This window comes from Aquarana catesbeiana, linkage group LG01 (assembly GCF_042186555.1).
Source record: "Aquarana catesbeiana isolate 2022-GZ linkage group LG01, ASM4218655v1, whole genome shotgun sequence".
In the NCBI taxonomy this organism is placed as follows: Eukaryota; Metazoa; Chordata; class Amphibia; order Anura; family Ranidae; genus Aquarana; species Aquarana catesbeiana.
The window spans coordinates 568,406,578-568,426,490 of record NC_133324.1 but is presented as its reverse complement, the minus strand read 5'-3'; the positions used below and the strand labels follow the sequence as shown (position 1 = coordinate 568,426,490).

Below are 19,913 nucleotides of genomic sequence, written 5' to 3'. Positions count from 1 at the left end.
GAAGGGGGTAAATTCTTCCGGGGCTGAAGCGGTTAAAGAAGCACCAACCGAGACAGGATAGTCCCGGCTCATGTGACAGCAAAGTATAAACATTAGCTGCCATTTTGCGAGCATACCGAGAGAATGGAGCGCAGTACTAGAAAGTAGTCGAGTATCTATTTGACTTGAACAGTAAACGGCTTATTGTTCGTCCTCCTCCACCACGCTACCTCATGTTCTAGCACCAGCACGCAGTTCTGTTAGACCTTGCCCCGCCCCTCTCTCTCTGTCCGTGTTGGACCCGCCCAGTCTCCTCCGATAGGCTAAACATTGGCACAGGAGGGCGTGGCCTGGCGGTGCCATGTTGAAAGTGCTGTGTGTCAGCGCTAAACGGTCACTACTGGTAGCGGCTGCGACGGGAGTGCTGTGCGGGCGAACCATGGTAAGAATGAGTAGAGTGGATGTTAGCGGCGTCTCCGTATAACGATACCTTCGGTGTGTCTCCTGACCTCTGTGTGACCTTGTGGAGGTGGTATATATATATATATATATATATATATATATAGTGTGTACACACGTCTATATACTGTACAGGGAGCTCGTTAGGTAAGCGGTGCTGTGTCAGCGTGAGTCCGGCGTTCCCGTATACCACGTGATAGGACACCCGGTGCGCACACTGATTTATTGTGGACAGAGGTCACGCTGTCCAATCAGATTAGAGTAATGATTGGTGTGCGTTATATCCCCTACAAAGACATAGTGTAGAGATCCCCTCCCTAATCCTGCTGAATGGTAATCCCAGGTCAATCTGGTTACATGACTATGGAGCTTCTGCTGGGTGATTTGTCATCAAGTTCATCCCAACAGGATGCCAGTTAGGTCCCCTCTGGCACTGCCAGGGCTGCCTTCAGCTCACACATCACTTTTCTATCTTTCATTTGGCTTTTGCCCCCGATTCACACAAAATGTAGGTCATGCATGCAGCGCTATTAATTCTTAATGACACCCCAAACGCAGTCGACTTTTTTTTTTTTTTTGTTGTTGTGCAAGACTGACTGTGAAAAATGTAGGATCTACTTTTGGCTTGCGTAGGGCAAGGAAAGGGACCCGTAGCACTCCTTGTGTTCCTTTCTAGTTTACACCTTGTGATTCTGTCTGTGCTACCCAGCGTTACTTAAGGCCCCTTTCACACTTGTGTAACTTGTCCTTTGACTTTGCAGTCCCAAGTCGCATGACAAGTTGTACCCCATGATTTCCAAAGAGTACCCTTCATATCTGTGCGACTTCAAAGTAATCCCTGCACTACTTTGGTCCAACTTTGATGCGAGTTGAGGTCCATAGATTTCAAGTTTACACAGGCATTCCCTGAAATTGCTGCAAAATCGTGCAACTTTGAAATCACAGCAGTGTGAAAGGGGCCTAAAGAATTGTATCTTTCCATGCAGTGGGGCTGTGCCCGCACTGCATGGTTTATCTGCTTGTTTTCATCTAGTACAATGGTTCTCATCTCCTGCCTCAGGACCCGCTAACAGGCCAGGTTTGCAAGATAACTGGAATACATCACAGGTAGAGTTGCCGCCTCATCCCTTTAAACCCAAAAACATATATGAATTACACAGGTTCTGAGGCTAATATAAGGGAACAAGTGAGTTTAATTACCACCTTAATTAGCCACAGAACCTGTGTGTTCGGGTTTAAAGGGATGAAGTGGCAACCCTAATCACAGGTGATATAATTTGCTGCTCAGTGATTGCAGTATTCTAGTCTGCATCTCCCCCAAGGTAATACTTAAAATCTGGCCTGTTAGTGGGTCCTGAGGACAGGTGTTGAGAACCATTGATTTAGTCTAGTGGTTCTCAACTCCTGTAGGGGTGCGCATCTTCACTGGCCTCACGATTTGATTACGATTATCAAGTCAACGATTGATTCAGCGATGCATCACAATTTCAGCGCAAGTCTGCAAGTGCTCCATGGTTTTCATCAAAAAAAATTCAAGTAGTCAGGAGAACTTTTTTTTTTTTTTTTTTTTTTTTTTTTTATATAATATCTGTTCTTAAGAAAAAAAGACAGCAGAGGAGCTCCAGGCTCTCTTCCAAAATACTAAAGGAGATGGTCAGACTGCAGACATGCTACAGGAGACGGTCAGAGACTGGGGACACGCTACAGGAGACGGTCAGAGACTGGGGACAATAATGCAGAGTTGGGGTGTGATGAAGGCACATAGACAATTCTATGATATGGACTTGTATCACAGCGCCCTCCCCCTCTGTACTTACATGCTGCTCTGCCGGTGCTGTAATGAGCAGGGCGATCTGCCTGCTCACCATCTCCCCCCCGATCTCCATTCCAGCCGCCGGTGTTCTCGTATGACACCTCTCCCTGAGGTCAGCAGGGAATTCTCCCGGGAGAGCGCTCTGTGCGTAAAGCTGTTACTAGTGTGTATATTCCGCTCATGTGACTCCCGGCCGCGCCTCCCTCCTCTCACGTCTCTCCTGATGCCCACCTCTCTTCTGACCTGATAGCTACAGTCAGTGGGCGGGGCTGACATCAGGAGAGACGTGAGAGGAGGGAGGCGCGGCCGGGAGTCACATGAGCAGAATATACACACTAGTAACAGCTTTACGCACAGAGCGCTCTCCCGGTAGGGGGCGGGGCAAGAAATTGATTTTTCAGGTCGCATGCATCGATGCCGCATTGGGGACACCCGAATCGCGATGCAGCGATTAATTTCAGCACCCCTATTACCTTGGGGGAGATGCAGACTAGAATACTGCAATCACTGAGCAGCAAATGAGATCACCTGTGATGTATTTCAGTTGTCTTGCAAACCTGGCCTGTTAGTGGGTCCTGAGGACAGGAGTTGAGAACTACTGATTTAGTCGATTACGGAGATATATTTATCTGATCCACCGACTGCAAGACTGGTCCCCACCTCTCTTGGCGGCTCCTCCCCGCACGCTAGCGATCTTGTGATTGGACTGTTCTTGATGTCGGCATGCCACTAGACTGGCTCTGGACATGAGGACGGCAGGAACAGTTCACCATTGGATGTGGGGGAGGGTGGTTTTCCAAAGGATCAGGTAAGTACCGCTTTCCCTTGCGCCCCTAGATTAAAGCCGGGTACACACAGACTGAATGTTGGGAGACAATGGGCGGTTCAAAAAGAAAAGGCAGACATTAGGCCCATGTCTGTTAATCTGTTAACCGACAGCTTCTGTCAGATGTGTATGCTGGTAAACCAGCAGCTGATGCCTCCCGATCAGCGCTCTCGGCCAATGACGGGGAGCGCTGATCAGAGTGTTCTGGCAGGGGGTGGTGTCCCCCTGTCAGAACACACCAGCTCAGCGGGGAGATCGCTGAACTAATCTTGCATGGTTAATACGGTGGCTCTGACCAGAGCTGACTTTTTTTTTTTCTTTTTTTTTTTGACCGTGTGTACCACGCTTTAACGAGCAGTTAACATGTTTGTAAAGGCATTTTGTCACTTGATGCTTGTTAACACTAGGCACATTTAGAGCATAAATTCTTACTCTGCCCAATAAAAGGATTTAAAGTGATTGTAAAGGCAGAAGGTTTTTTTTTTTTTTTCTGTGTGAATCAGCCCCATACTTACCTCGGCGGTGCTTTGCGGGTTGTTTTTAACCCTGCTGCGGAGGGTCAGTTCCACTTTGGCACCCATAACCCGTCTTGCGTGGTGAAAGCATTCCCTTCTCCCTCTTATTTTGCCAAATTTGTCCATGAAGACTGGGAATGTCCAAAGTACCCCTTTGTGCTTCCAAAAACGCTTGCTGTGAGGTATCCCTTTGAGGAGTCCCTCCAGAAGTGGACTGTTCCACCAGTAGTGGGGCCCCCTATCTCTAGGCTGCTCAAGGCAACCATGATTCCAATAGAGGAATATTTGGCTTCTAAAGATCCAGCTGACTTACCTGGAGGGGGATCAGAATCCCCCAGCCTTGCTGCATTGGCAGACCTGTTGGTCTAGGTGCTGCAGTTTGTCTGCTATGCCTCTTGGCTGCAGTTCCCCTGGTTGCTGAACTGTTTCCGTAGTGGTGCTTGGACATGTATTGGGGGCTAGACAATGTCATTGTATGACGAAATGCACGTCGGGCGGACAGGACACACTGACGTACTGCATATGGTTCCTGGAGTGTTACGGGCTCTCGCAAGCCGGCCGGCTACCTGTGATTGACTTTTATCTATGCTTGTAAGTGTGATTCTTTTGTTTATTAAACTATCCTTGCGATTTTACACTATGGGAAGTCCATTTTCTTTTGTTTTGATGATACGTTGCCTGAGGATCCTTTTCATGTAATTGAGCGGTGTGCCAATCCTGGATCGGTGTTCTCTGGGTGTGTAGTCCTGATATCCCAAAGAAAAGCCCTGGCTGGGTTTATAGCCGCAAGCTTACCCTTGCTTGCCTCTGGTAAGCGTGCATTTTTTTTCTGGTGATTCACATTCATTGGGTGATGGAAGACTACAGTTTTTTATTCTGAATTCAGCTATCGACTGACTTGGACTTTTATGCCAATTTTGGCCTTTTTCTCTTTCCTTTTTGTGTAGGTTATATCCACAATTTATTCATTTTATTCACCTTTCACCATATTGTTAATGTGGTGATTTTTTTTCTTAAGATTATGTCCATCTTTTAGCGCAGCTATTGTTTATTATTGTTTGGGACTACCCTGGGTGACCTCATTGCATGTTTTGATTTTGTCTGGTTACAAGATAGTGTTCAGGCCTTGTTCCCCAAACATAGTGTTTTTTTGTTTTTGTTTTTTTTGCTTCCAATGTGAGTCTGTCGCTGGACCGCTTGCGGTTCTCCTTGTGGGGCTGTGCAAGTCCTGTTGCTTCAGAGTGTGATGTCCTGAACAGTTCCAGTGGTTTTATTCAAACCTGTCCACTCCAAGAGGTGGGGGGGGCATGGTATGTCCAATTCTGGACCTCAAGGCCCTGACCTGCCTCGTGTGGGTACAGAAGTTCAGGATGGAGTCTGCATGGCTGTGGCACCCCTTCATAATGGTGACTTTCTGGCTTCTATCGACATCACAAGAGCCCCGACCCATCACTTCCTCTGTTGTGCTTATCAGTGCGTGGTGTTGTCCTTTTGGTCTTGCCTCCTCTCCTCGGGTGTTCACGAGGCGTTGGCCTGGGATCTGGCGTGGTTATGTCAATTGGGGTTTGCGGTCCTGGACACACTCCAGATGTTTGCTGTGTCTTTTCATTTATGATTGTCCGGTGATTCCATTTGCACAGTTCCATACAAGCTTCCTTCAGGGAGATCCTGGAATAATGGGACAAGTGCCCAAGGTCTCTGGACAATCGGATTCGGCTGGGCCAGAAAACCAGAGGTTCCCTGTTCTGGTGGCTTCGCTCTCCGGTTCTTCGGCAGGGTAAATCCTTTCTCCCCTTGTATTGAACAGGGTGACCACCAATGTCAGTCTGTCTAGGTGGGGAGGTGTCCTGGGAGGGTCATTGGTAGTCCACATTCCACCAGCGTCTGAGCAATAATAGTCTGATCACTAGAAGTTCCAGGATGTCTGGATCATGGATGGATCGACTTTGGGGGATCTAGTCGGACAATGCAACGGCAGTGGCTTATGTCAATCACCAGGGTGGGCCAAATAGGGTGTTGGCAGTTGCTAGTATCCTCCTGTGGGCGGAACGTCTCGTTCCGGCCTTCCCCCAATGTGCGCATTCCAGGAGTGGAATTCTGACAGGCGGATGCCTCTGTCGGCTAGGGTTGGACCACGGGGTGGGCCCTTCACCGGGCCGTGTTTCATCGGATATGTCTCTGATGGGGCACTCCTGAGGTATATCTGTTTGCCTCCTGGCTCAACAGAACGGTACAAAGGTTTCTGGCAAGTTCGCGGGATCCTCTGAGCACCTCAATCGCTCTGGTGGCCCATGGGGCAGGTAACGTTTGCTCTACGCCTTTGGCTCCGGATGGGTCCTGTTGGTCAGGGTACGCGTCTGGTCACCAAGGTTCCTTGGCGACTGCCTCTCAGGGAGGTTCTTCTGGCCCAAGGGCTGTTCTTCTATTCTGCTTTAGAGTCATGGGTTTTAACAGCCTGGCTGTGATGAACCAGGTGCTGCAGTTCTGACACTGCTGATGGCTAGGGAGTCTACCTTCTAGGAGGTTCTCTCTGTGGAAAGTCCATATATCCTGGGGTGAGTCACTGGACATTCATCCTCGCTTTTTTTTTTTTTTTTTTTTTTTTTTCTCTGTGGCTCTGATTCTGGCCTCCCTTCACGGGTGGTTGAGCAGGAATAGGCCTTGAGTACCATCAAGGGCCAAGTGTCGGCCTGGGTGGTCTTCAGTGTCCCCTGGTCTCGCACTTCCTGGTGCGTGTGGCTTTTTTTTTTTTTTTTTTTTTTTTAATTATATTTATATTCAGGTACGCTGAAGAAGGCCACCGGTGGGATCTGAACTTTGTGATTTTGGTTCTACAGAAGCCTCTTTCAATATATTCACCGCTGCTTGCAGGGTGTTGGATATGGTGGCATTATCCTGTTGTACACCTTATCCAGTGTTGCACAAGGTTAAGGTGGTTCTTCGCCCTTTTCCATTGTTCGTTTCTCAGATTTCCCTTTTCGAATAAGGACATTGTCTTCCTTGTGTCCCTGGTTAACACATCCTAAGGCATTTACCTTATCTGCCCTGGATGTGGTTTGGGGGATTCGGGTGTATTTGGCAGCCACTGAGTCTTTTTGGAGGTCAGACTCGCTGTGCTCACGGACGGGCAAAGAAAGGGGTTATCTGCTAATTCTGCGACCATTTCTGGATGGATCAGACAGATGATGACTCTGCCCTATTCTGTCAGGAATCTGGTTCCTCCTTTCCCTGTTACAGCGCATTATTCTTGGGCCTTCTGTCATCAGGCGTTTGTTGTGCAAGTTTGCAAGGCGGTCACTTGGTCATTGGTGTACACTTTCACAACGTTATACGAAGTGGATGTGTTGGCATCTACCGATGCCTGTTTTGCAGGCTGCTGTTTAGAGCAGGGGTCTCAAACTCAAATTGCCTGAGGGCACATGACAAGTTCATATCCCATGGGGGGCCGCATGCAAACTTTCAAAACTTCAAAAACAAACTATATCAGCAATAATATACTATACCCAGCACTGGTGTCAGAAGACACATTATTAACCCCAGCACTGATGTCAGGAAACGCATTATTAACCCAGCATTGGTGTCAGCAAACGCATTACCCCCCACACTCCCTAAAATACCCCCCTCGCACTGCACAAATTTCTACCCCACTAAGAACTTTACCTGTGTGATGGCTCACTCGCCTCTCCTGGCAGTCAGGATCATCTGCCTCCCAAGTCCTCTCCTCCTGGCTTCCACACAGGCCTAGTGACAGGGGAACTAGAGAACACAATCTCCCGCCCTGAGGTGGCAGCAGGACCCTGGATCGGGGCTCTGGTTGATCGTTGGTGCCTAGATGGGCAGGACGATGAGCGGATCCTTCCTCTGCTCTGTTCTCTCCCTGGGCTGCAGCAGTGTGCAGCGGAGAGAACAGAGGAGATGGAAAGGTAAAGCTCTTCGGTGCCTGGGTGCAGTACAAAAAGATGTCCTGGATCGGCCCTGCCTGCGGGCCATTTTTTAACCGGTCCGAGGGCCGGTACTTTGAGACCCCTGGTCTATTCCCTCTTGAAGGGGTATTGTTCGGGTTGAGCTCCTGCTTCCTGGTTGGCTCTTGTGTTAGCCTTGGGATTTTTAGTTGTCCCACCCCTTATGTTTGGCACTGCTCTGGGACGTCCCTATGGTTCTGAATAATGGAGCGCTGTGTCAATGAACTCTGAGAAATGGATTTTACGGTAAGTCAAAAATCCAATTTTTCTGTGATGCACAGAGTTATTGAATTTGTCCCACCTACTACGGCGTTACTAATTGCTGTTCTATGGTGTGCTTTGTCTGTGTGTGTGTATAAATTATGAAATACAGACGTAATTGCAGGAAATGGTTTTCACGACTCGTTCATGCTCAACTAGGAACCTTTGAACATTTTATCTCCTGTTAAATATCCAGTGACCCATTACACTATTGGCACTATAGGCCTGTCATGGGAAGTGTTTGTAAGGGGTAATTTTCTTCTCATACATCTGCTGTTATAGCCCACTGATGCACCAGAAGAAGGTTAGAGATGGTTGAGAGGATGACTAGCTAGTAATGTTGAGACTGAAAATGCGTGAGCTTTTAGACTAATGGGATGACATATGTCCACATTTTCCATAAATAATTCACCTAGGTATTCTGTCAGGGAAATACTGTTCACCGTGTAAAGACCTACACATTTGGATATGTAATTACTGCTGAAGTAAGGGATCAGATTTCAAACTGGCTGAGCTCATAACCAAAGGTATACATTTTGCCCTTTTTTCTATGCATCTTTTCTGTTCAATAACTTTTATATAAACATCTGAGTATTTAATAGAAGGGTTCACAATTTGTTCAGGGCCCATTTAATTCTTGTAAGCACCTGGCCTTTTTTTTTTTTCTCAGTGCAACATGAGTATGTGCGTTACTTTGTGCTATCTTCCTATGCGCTGTCTAGGTATAGCTGTAAAGTCTGACATGGATCCCTTTTTCCCTCCATGGCCATCTGACAACGCAGCTATGACACTTGTCATCTCCAAGCACCTGGCCGATAGGAGCAGGGAAGGAGGCTTGTCAGCTAAAAATGGTCCAGGCATATGCTTGGAGACGGAGAAAAGTGCCATCTGTCAAGGAAGCAGTCTCATAGTTACATAGTTGGGTTGAAAAAATACACAAGTCCATCTAGTTCAACCAATAAAAATAAAACATACAATCCCATATACACAATCCTATACCCACAGTTGATCCAGAGGAAGGCAAAAAAACCCTAGCCAAGCATGATCCAATTTTCCCAGAGCAAATGGGTTATTCCCAGAATCAACTTTACCTATATGACCCCTTTCACACTGGGGTTGTTTTCAAGTGCTTTAGCGCTAGAAATTGCCTCTGAAAACTGCCTCTCATTCATTTCAGTGTGTGTTTAGAGGAAAAAAAGATCATCTCCAGTCGTAAAGAGTGCCCCCTTGTCCTCTGTGTTGACCTTTTTAAAGTGAATAACTCAACACCAAGGTCGCTTATGTATTTGTACATGTTGATCATATCCCCCCTTAACCAATTAAGGGCCGAGCCTCTTTCTGAAATTTGTTGTTTACAAGTTGAACAGTTTCTAGCAAAAAAAAAAAAAAATTACTTGGTACCCCCAAACATTATATTTTTTTTTTATTTTTTTTTTAAAAAAGTTAGCCCAATATTTTTTTTTTTTTTTTTGTATTGGGAAAGATAATGTTATGCCGAGTAAATTGATACCCAACATGTCGCGCTTCAAAATTGCGCCCGCTGGTGGAATGGTGACAAACTTTTACCCTTAACCCTTTACCCAAACTTTCACCCTTAATTCTAGGACTAGAATTATTGCTCTCGCTCTACCGATCGCGGCGATACCTCACATGTGTGCTTTGAACACCGTTTTCAAATGCGGGTGCTAGTCACATATGCGCTCGCTTCTGCACGCGAGCTCGTCGGGAATTACTTTTTTTTTTTTTTTTGTCACTTTTATTTATATTACAAGGCATGTAAACATCCCTTGTAATAGAAAAAAGCATGACAGGACCTCCTAAATATGAGATCTGGGGTCAAAAAGACCTTAGATCTTATATTTACGTTAAAATGCAATAAAGTGTTAATGGAAAAAAATGGCTTTTTTTTTTTTTTTTTTTTTTTTTTTTTGCGGAGTTCCACCCAAAAATTGAATTTCTGCTTTTTGGAATCCTCCCCCTCCAGGGAGGCACCTTTTTCAGGGGGAGCAAATACCTGTTTAATACAGGTATTTTGCTGCCACTTCCCATCTCCCCGCCGTCTTCTGGGAGACACACGGGTCCCAGGAGACAGCAGGGACCAGTGGGAATGCGCAGCGCGAGTCATGCATGCCCAATAGGGAACCATGAAGTGAAGCAGCTAGGCTTCACTTCCTGATTCCCTTACCGAAGATGGCGGCGGCAGCACCCGAGGGACCGATCGGCTTTGGGTGCCGACATTGCGGGCATCCTGGACAGTTAAGTGTCCATATTTTAAAAGTCAGCTGCTGCAGTATTTGTAGCTGCTGGCTTTAAAAAAAAAAAAAAATTCGGCAGAAGTGATGTTTTGACGCCGCTTCCGCCCTGCAATGATATGGAGATGGGGGGGGGGGGGGGGGGGGCTGTTTATCTTCCCCCTCACTCGACTCCATGTCAGGCCACGAGAAGGATGCGATTGCCTCTGCCGGTTCTGGTAAGCGGCGCGGGGGGCCTCTCCCGCCGCCGATAAGTGATCTCGCAGCAAATCTGCCGCAGAGACCACTTTTATTTTAAACCGGACCGCTCACTGAAGAAGATACTGGGGTTATGGCAGCCCGATATCCATATTCCAGATAAGGTCTTACTAATTGATTTGTACAGTGGCAAAATTCTCACACTCTCTCTCTACATTTGCCACCGTGCCTGTCCAACCTTACAGGTCGCCTTCTACAGCACGTTAAGATAGGACAAAGTAATACTTGTACTTTGTCCCCTAGGGAACAGCTCGCCTTAAGGACTTCCCCACGTACATATACTATGATTGGTGTCTCATGTCCTGATTGGATAGATTGATAGCAGCGCAGCCATTGACTCTCGCTGCTGTCAATCAAATCCAATGACTTGGGCACTGGGGCCGAGTCCTGTCTGTCAACAGATGCAAAACTCGGGAGCACGCCCGCTTCTTCGATGGGGCACTTGAGAAGAGGCGCCACTGAGGAACCCCAGAAGAGGAGGATCTGTGCAAAAACCAACTGCGCAGAGAAGTGTGTGCGTGTGTGTGCGTGTTTTGTGTGTGGTTTTTTTTTTTTTTTTTTTTAAGTACGTGATTCCTCAGATTGGCTCTGGGGCACGTACTGCCAGAGCGAAGCTCCTGCTGTGTCCAATCAGCGGATCTGGCAGCTGCAATGGCTGGTGGCCACCTGAGATCGTTGACAGGAAAGGCAGAATGGCGGTCTGCCTATATAAACAAGGCAGACCACTGTTCTGTCAGGACGTGAGAGATCTTGTCTTGCTGCTAATCGGGAACACAGATCTCTCTTCCTCCAGTCAGTCTATCCCCCACACTTGGCATCAGGGGCAATCAAAGGGTTAACACCTTCTTTGCCAGTGTCATTTATACAGCGACCAGAGAGCTCTATTTGTGGGGGGAAAAAAGGACATCAATTTTATTTGGGTACAGAGTTGCATGTCCGCAATTGTCGGTTAAAGCAATGCAGTGCCGTATCGCAAAAAAATGGCCTGGTCAGGATGGGGGGTAAAACCTTCTGGAACTGAAGTGGTAAATGAAAGTGACTTCTATAAAAATCTTAATGGTAATGCAGATTCATTTTAAACCTGCTAGCAGGCTTTAGATGGCTCTAATTTGCTTGCTGGTAGCCATGATAATGTGTGTTTTCTCCTAATCTTTGTACTGTTCATGCTTATTTTTAAACTAAAGTTTAGTTATAGGATTATTTTGCATTGGTTCAAGCCCAGATCCTCCTCCTTGGGTCCCTCTTCTGTGATTATGGCCCCTCCTTCCTGTCCCCATAGCAAGCAACTTGCTATGGGAGCTCCCTGTGTCCATTCAGACATTGAGCCCCGTCCCCTCTCTCCTGATTGGCTGACTTACTTTGACAGCAGCGGGAGCCAATGGCTCCGCTGCTGTGTCTCAGCCAATCGGGAGTATCTCGGACAGCCGAGGCACTTGTGAACATCACTAGAGAGATGAGGCTCAGGTAAGTATTAGGGGGGGCTCCAGGGCGGCTACCACACACAGGTATTTTATTTTAATGACTTTACAACCCCTTTCAGCTTGGCTCAATGTAAGCATGCATGTGCAATACCTGGCTGATCACATGGAAACTGGAAATGACTGTAGTAGGCACCAAGTGACTGCCTTGCTGCTTTGTGAACACAGGAGGTCACTTGCTTGGCATGTGCCCCCTTTTTTTTTTTTATTTTTTTTTTTTTATTTTCTGCAAAGTGCTCTCTGGACAAGATGGAGGTGGGGTGTCTGTCACCATGTTCACCTCGTCCAATTAGAACGCTTTGCATTCATTAAAAAATGGGAAGGGTTCTCTGAATGGCGCCTAAGCAGAGAGAGTAACTCCTGTGTTCATTAAAGCAATATTAAACCCCAAATCAAAAAATGTAATATATTGCAGCTTACCAATCCATTAGATGTAGTGGCTACATTTCCTGTTTTAGACCCCTTTCACAAGGGGCGGATTCTGTTCTGATCAGCTCACAGATCCCCTGCTGATTGGCGTAGAACGGGTGAGACACATTTGTGTCTGCAGAGCGGACACGGACACAGCCTGCTCTGTGGTTGGCCAGGTGTAAATGGACTCTTCGATCAGCTCCCCTAAATTGGTGTGTGTCCATTCGTGTTCCAGAAGTAGACAGGTATAAATGGACACAAGTTCATTTACACCCACCTGTCCATAGGGATGAATGGACCTTCCGATCAGGTCAGCCTGAAAAACTGACAGGTGGACCTGATCGGAAAGGCTGTGTGAAAGTGGCCTTGGGCTTTTTTCCTCTGGGGGAGGGGAGTATTAGACTAGCAGATTTAAACACCCTAACAAATGAAGCTGAACTCCAGCTTATGCTTTTATAATCAGTTCCAGCCAACAGTTGTTATTTCTTTTGGGATAAATGCATTCCATAAATAAAATGATGATTTTAAGCACCCCAGCCAGTGTTAAATGATCTGTCTCATTCCTTTAATTACAAGAGCATTTAAGTTGAAAAACAGACGCACTGGCTGGATCACCAGAATGAAAGCCTAAAAAAAATAAATAAACTACAGCCAACATTGAAGAATTGGTAAGCTGCAATATGATATTTTTTTTTTTTTCTTTTGTGTTTTTATTACTGGTTGAAGTGGCAGGGCAGCCGCTCAGCACAGGACCTGTAGTAACGCTGCCTACTCCAGTGATTTCCAGTTTCCACAGGAATTTGCCAAGTTTGGCACGTGCATACTTGCATTGGTTTAGGGCTGAAACAACTAATCGATTATGAAATTAATCGATTATGAAAACAGTAATCGATTAATCGATTTTTTTTTTTTTTTTTTTTTTACGCAAAACAGTGCATTTTTGGTTCAACATACTTCAATGGAGAAGCTGCAGAAAAGCATGTAATGCGTTTTTTTGCAGCAATTTGTTTTTTTTTTTTTTTTTGCTGTCCAAAAACAAATTGGCCAAAAAGAATGCAAAAACGCAAATCGCAGCAAAATTACATACGCAAAAATCAAAACGCACAGCAAAGAGCACTCCAGAAACAGATCAAAAGCAAACTGCATAGGTGTGCACCGAACCTTATGCTGGCCACATCGATCAATTTTCAGATGAGAATATTCAGACGAAAAATCTTTGTATGTTCGATGAAAGAATGTTTGAAATTTTCACTTGTTTTTAACATTATTTTTAAAATAATTGTAATTTCTGAACGAAAACCACATACACTGTCTGAAAATTCCTTTCACCAAGAAGTTTTTTTATTTTCCAAATTTTCCCATCACTGTGGTTGAAAATGAATGTCGATTTGACCCCACTAACGATTAGAAAATTGAACGAACGTTCTAATCTCTCCTCTAATAGTATAGGCAATATATTGCCTCTTATAGTATATACAGTATATCTCTTCTGTCTGTTTATTCTCAGAGTGGATTAGAGATTTTGCTCCCTAACCATATAGTTTGCTATTTTTATTTACCACTGCATACAGATATTTAAGAATAAATTTATGAAAATAATCGTTAGTTGCAGCCCTACATTGGTTCAACATGGACCGATGTTGGTATCCAAAAATATCCATAACTGAAATTCAGCTTTAAAGCCCAACTCTGGGAAAGCTGGAAGTCCTCCCTTGCAGTGGGGCTGTGCCCACACTGTTCAATGTTCTTTTTAGCCTAGGGGATGGTAAAAGCAATTTTACTTGCCTGGTCCTCCACTACCCATGCAAACTACGCTCCCCCGTGTTCAAGCAGTGGATTCTCTTTTGGTGTCCATAAGTCCAGTGCATGGCTAAATTCCCTGCATCAGTCTTGATGTCAGAGGACCTAAGACCAGTGAAGTTCAGGTGGAGGGATCAGTCACGGCATGGAGGAGCGGATAAGTAAAACTGCTTTACCTGTTCTCCCTAGTCTTAAATGAGCAGTTAACCCTTGCAGCGTGGGTGCAGCCCCACTTCAGGGGAGGACTTTTCCTTTTCCCATAGTTCAACTTTAAGGCAGCCCATTCAAGTATGGGGGGGAAAAAAGTACATGCACTAATTTTGATGAGCACAGTGCATTAACATGTGTATGTTGACAGACCGGTTTGTTTCTCAAGATGCTGAATATGTGCATTGAGGCACACTACTTACAGTGGAGGATTTACCCATAAAAAAAAAGATTGTTCCCTGCTGCACATGCTCCTTATGCAGGGTGTCTGGCCTTGTGCCTGCCCAACTGTAGCTTTCTGCAGGCAGCATGTGGGTGGACCTGCTGAATCGCTACAGCTTTTTGCATAGGCTGTGTACATCACCGTGGTGATTCTGTTAATTTTGTAACCGAATACCTGGGTTTACAAAAGCCTTTGGTGCAATCAAAGTGGGTTTATGTCCTTTTTGTTGTAATATATTTTTAAATAGTAGCTCTGTTCCCAGAGATCTAAATAAAGTGATTGTTGCAGTGTGCCCAGGTGGATGACTGGAAGAGTGCGAAGACCATTTATGAATTTTCTGCTACTGACATCGATGGCAATGTAGTTTCCCTGGAGAAATACAGGTAACTTGTCTCTGTTGTTCTCATATTTTGTTTTTTGCATATGTGGATGTCAGCAGGTGGAATTGCCTACTGGCTTGTTTATACCTTTTTAAAAGTCAAGTTCACTATTTTGGCGCGTGTTACACCAGCTCCTGCCCCCTCATCCTCGATTCCCCAACTTTTTTGGGAAAAAAAAAGTTTGTTTTTTTTCTTCAAAATACATATCCAGTTTACAGATAGGAGGGTTTAGTTCTGCTGTTGGGCCATTACTTATATATTGGGAAAGGGTGGGGAACTTGGTTTGACTCCCACCTGTATTATGTTATTCAGGTTTAACATTCAGTAGTGGTTTGTGATTGCATACAATCCAGATAACACCGAGAGAACAAAACTAATTTCAATTGTACAGGAAAGATGGTGAGAGCTATTTAAAGCAGAGCTCCACCCAAAAGTGGAAGTTCCACTTTAAGGACTCGTCCCCCACTCCTCTTGCACAATTGGCACTTTTTGGGGGGGGGGCAGGTGTTCCCACTCCTGTTCCGAGCGCTGTGGCGCTCATTAATGTAAGTTCTCCTAACCCCCCCCCCCCCCCCCCCTGCAGTCTTCTGGGACACTGGCAGGTTCCAGAAGACTGCATCCACCATTCACGATGCGCGACTTGTGGGCACCCAACTGTGAAGTCGCAAGCTGTCAGTCCGTGCCCATAGTGAAGATGCCGGGGACCAAAGGCAGCAGGTAAGACCGACTGAGCAGACCACTGGATTGTGGGACAGGTGTGGCAGTTATTTTTTTAAAAGTCGGCAGCTACAGTTTGGTGGTTTTTTTTTTTTTTTTTTTTTTTTTTTTTTTTGTGGGACATTTTCTATTCTAAAATGGGTTTGGTCATTTTTGCCAATATTCGGACCATGCTTACATATTGTGCTCTGAAACTTTTATCTTGTAAACCTACAAGACAGGTCTGTCTAAAATGAAAAGAACCTCTGCAGTCTCAAATGAGCAATCTGTGTAGCCTATCAATGCTGACACCTAAAATGCTAGTGGCCCAGCTATCACTTGTTCAGTGGCTAGCAACAATAATAGATGGACTTCATTCAGCTTATTCTGGGTCAGAGGCTCAAAAGCCAAGAAACTGTCCTTTGTAGACAGCCTGCATTTTACTCATGCCAGGTAAGTTTCGATACTGAAAAGTGCCTGGAGTCCTGCATTAAGCAAACGCCTGACTGATGCTTCAATGATGTGATTCACCTTTTTAAAATGCACATAAATCTCAAATCTTCTCCTCGGTATGTTTGGCATAATTTTGTTGCTGTAATACATTTTGAGCAGATTTCTTGCAAAGTGTTTTTTTTTTTTTTTTTTCTCTTGAATATCCTGCATATAACAGAACCTCCTGTTGCAGACTGATATGTCACTGCCTTGCAGATGGCAGCAGTGTTGTCAGCCTGTTATGTGCTCTGTCATTTGACCGTTGGACTGATAAATGTAATGGGCTCAAACTATTTTATGCTTAAGAAAATGGTATGCAGTGAGACCTGACTTCAAACCTACTGAAAAATGTATTTTTATTGTGCGTTGAGGGACACAGGAAGTCTAAACCTTAAACCTTCATGTTTTACTGCTGCTTGCAGAGGATTGGACAATGGCAAGTTAGTTCATTTAACTTGGCAAGCCCAGGACTACTCTTGCTACCAGCATGCCTCAGTAGTTGGGTTTTTTATTTATTTTTTTTCTCTATAGAACTGGAGATTTGTCTCTTCAGCTGCAGCTACCTGGCAGTCATCTGCCTAGCTTTTGGAGTAACGTGCTCAGACCCTGCCGTATTGACTATTATGGGGATGGCCTGGAATGCCTGGTACTCACGAAGTGGTGTGTGGTGGTTTAATTTTTTTGTGTGTTTAACCCAGCGGGCTGAACAATAGAAAAACTGAGGGGCTTGAGAGGGTTGCTGTACTAACCATGCAATGTTAGTACAGCCATCTCCCTGCTGAGCTATTGTGCTCCGACAGGGACATTGGCTGCTGCTTTTCCAGCATGCCCTTACACGGAAAATCGGACAGCCCTCTGTAAACTGGCCGAATGTTGGCCGGTTTCTTATGAACCGGATGATATTCGGTCCGTTTGTAACAGCCTGACTAGACCTGCTTGGGGCACTTTGGACTCTTACTGTTCAGGCAAAAGTTAGCTGCAGAGTGCTTTCCTGGTCCAGCCACTGCCATTGCCTTAGGGTCTGCCCTTTCTCTGAGGACTTGAGTGAACTAGTTGGGCTGAGCACTGGGAGCTGCCTCATTTGCGGAGGCTGCTGGACTCTTTTCCTTATTCCTGCAGGTGGGATTTTTTTTTTTTTTTTCCCCCCCCTTTCCTTTCATTTCTAAGAGGGTTAACGCTGTGGGTTTGTGTGCTGCTGTCCACTTCATGGTGATTCAGGTTTTTTGCCACAATACCGCAATGAGGCATTATCTCCCAGGTACCTCCTGCAAGAGGCACAAGCAACTGAACTTTCATTTGTTCCTACAGTGAGTGTGGTAACCTTTGACCATCTGACCCTCATCTGCTACCAGCTGTCTCAGTTTTGAAAGCCGCTATATTGAGCCTATAGGTTACTGCCAAGCAGTTGCAACAGGGGAACGTCTAGCTGTACTGAGTGCCCCCAGCTCGCTTAAAACCAATGACTCAGGGCTGCCAACAGTGTTTCCAATGAAAGTGCTGACCTCTGCAGCCTAATGCCATGTTGCCTTCTACTCCTGCAGTCTATCCAGGTCTGGTTTTCAGCTCTATCAGGTGTGGCTGCAACCTCTCTCCATTCAACTGTGGCCTTTACCACAGGTATGCAAGACTCTCATCCAAATCATCTAGGTACTTGTTGACCCTAATGGAACAGACCACAAGCGCACTCCTGTGGCGTCTCCTGCAGACTGTATATCTGATTTGCTGCAGCCTTAGCAGCTTCTTAACCATCACCTGCAGAGTCTGTCTAAATCTGAGTTGGCTCAGTCTGACTGATAGGACTTGCGTCCACTTTTACCACCAATTTAAAGTAGAACTATAGGTAAAACATTTTCATTTTGGATTAAGGGGAGGGTTATAACCCCTATCCGGTTTATTTTTGCCATCTTCCCATCGAGGATATTTACTTTGACTTCCTGTCTCAAAGCCAATACAGGTAGTGAGGAAATTCCTGCAAATTTTAAGGGAATCTCTTGGGAACCCCAGGTCACCAAAACTATTGTTCCCATTGGAAGATTTTTCCCTCCTAATTTTGTGGGACAACCCAAAATTCAAGATTTTCAATAATTGTAAACAGGATAAATGGCAAAGGTGATTCTCCACTATCCCAGGGTGGCCTTCACTGGACTCACTCCCCAGGCCTAATGGATGCAAGGGAGGTGGAGTGGGATTCCTCCTATCCCCCACCCCAGAGCACCTTCCAGGTTTTTCACTCTTCTCCCTCCTTTTTTTTTTTTTTTTTTCCCCTCTCATCATTTGAAGCCCACTGTATACGTCTATTCTCTCCGACTTCCCTAAGAATTGTAAAACAATTGACCTGATTGGGCCCCACAGTTACCATAACCATGTCTCCATCCCTGTATAAGCATAAAAAAGCAAAAGAGAGGGGTAGTGGGACTTTAAATGAGGCATGGGTATGTCTTTGAGATGGTCTAGGATACCTTAAATTATATTAACTATCACCACCCCATAAGGGGCTTTTTAGCTGTATAGCCATAGAGAATTGCTGATCAAGAAAATGCATAGACATCAGTTCATGAGTAATAATAATAATATATAATGCATCATAATATACAATACATAAATCATGCACATTGAGGCATAATAAAAATAGTAGTCATGTTGATAAAAACGTTGTTTATAAACGCTGTTTATAAGATATTGACATAATTGATACAGGCAATAGAATGGATATACAAAAAAGGTGAACAAGGTATTCCGGATAACAATGTTAGTAAAACTGGTATGCGATAGAATTCATAGATGAAACAAACTTGAAATGGCAACCCTGAGTGTAGACTCTACGCGTTTCATGGCGTTTAAAGCCAATCATCAGGAGTGGGATGCATCAAGAGATGACTAGAATAAATAAATAAAAAGGTAAATAGATCATTGGAGTCTAGATTTAAATCATGCTTTCAAAGGGCAAAGCGGGTATTTTAGAATATATATAAATGCACATTACCTTTTGGCAACAACCCAGTACATAACCCAACAGTCCAATTATGGAATAGTGAAGGTGGCCCTGAGAGAGCTGTCTCCCCCGGGGTTGAGGCCAAGGACACACAAGGCTGACCCCCAAACTGAGAATCTCCATGGGAGCTGGAGAATCGAAGAGGGGGTGGAGAGGAACAGCAGCCAAGGAGAGAGCCTCAACCCCTGGGGAAACAGCTCTCTCAGGGCCACCTTCACTATTCCATAATTGGACTGTTGGGTTATGTACTGGGTTGTTGCCAAAAGGTAATGTGCATTTATATATATATTCTAAAATACCCGCTTTGCCCTTTGAAAGCATGATTTAAATCTAGACTCCAATGATCTATTTACCTTTTTATTTATTTATTCTAGTCATCTCTTGATGCATCCCACTCCTGATGATTGGCTTTAAACGCCATGAAACGCGTAGAGTCTACACTCAGGGTTGCCATTTCAAGTTTGTTTCATCTATGAATTCTATCGCATACCAGTTTTACTAACATTGTTATCCGGAATACCTTGTTCACCTTTTTTGTATATCCATTCTATTGCCTGTATCAATTATGTCAATATCTTATAAACAGCATTTATAAACAACGTTTTTATCAACATGACTACTATTTTTATTATGCCTCAATGTGCATGATTTATGTATTGTATATTATGATGCATTATATATTATTATTATTATTATTATTATTATTATTACTCATGAACTGATGTCTATGCATTTTCTTGATCAGCAATTCTCTATGGCTATACAGCTAAAAAGCCCCTTATGGGGTGGTGATAGTTAATATAATTTAAGGTATCCTAGACCATCTCAAAGACATACCCATGCCTCATTTAAAGTCCCACTACCCCTCTCTTTTGCTTTTTTTCCCTAAGAATTGCTGTGATCTACCAG

General features: G+C 44.9%; 1 protein-coding gene across 1 annotated transcript in view; it reads left to right on the top strand.

Annotated features, from left to right (window-relative positions):
• Positions 1-265: 265 nt before the first annotated feature.
• GPX4 (glutathione peroxidase 4) overlaps positions 266-19,913 on the top strand; it is a gene marked incomplete at its 3' end in the record, with an annotated part of 34,311 nt that continues 14,663 nt past the window's right edge. Inside the window, 2 exon segments of the mRNA XM_073597168.1 lie at positions 266-421; positions 14,733-14,827. Of these exon segments, the coding sequence (XP_073453269.1) occupies positions 341-421; positions 14,733-14,827 (176 nt within the window).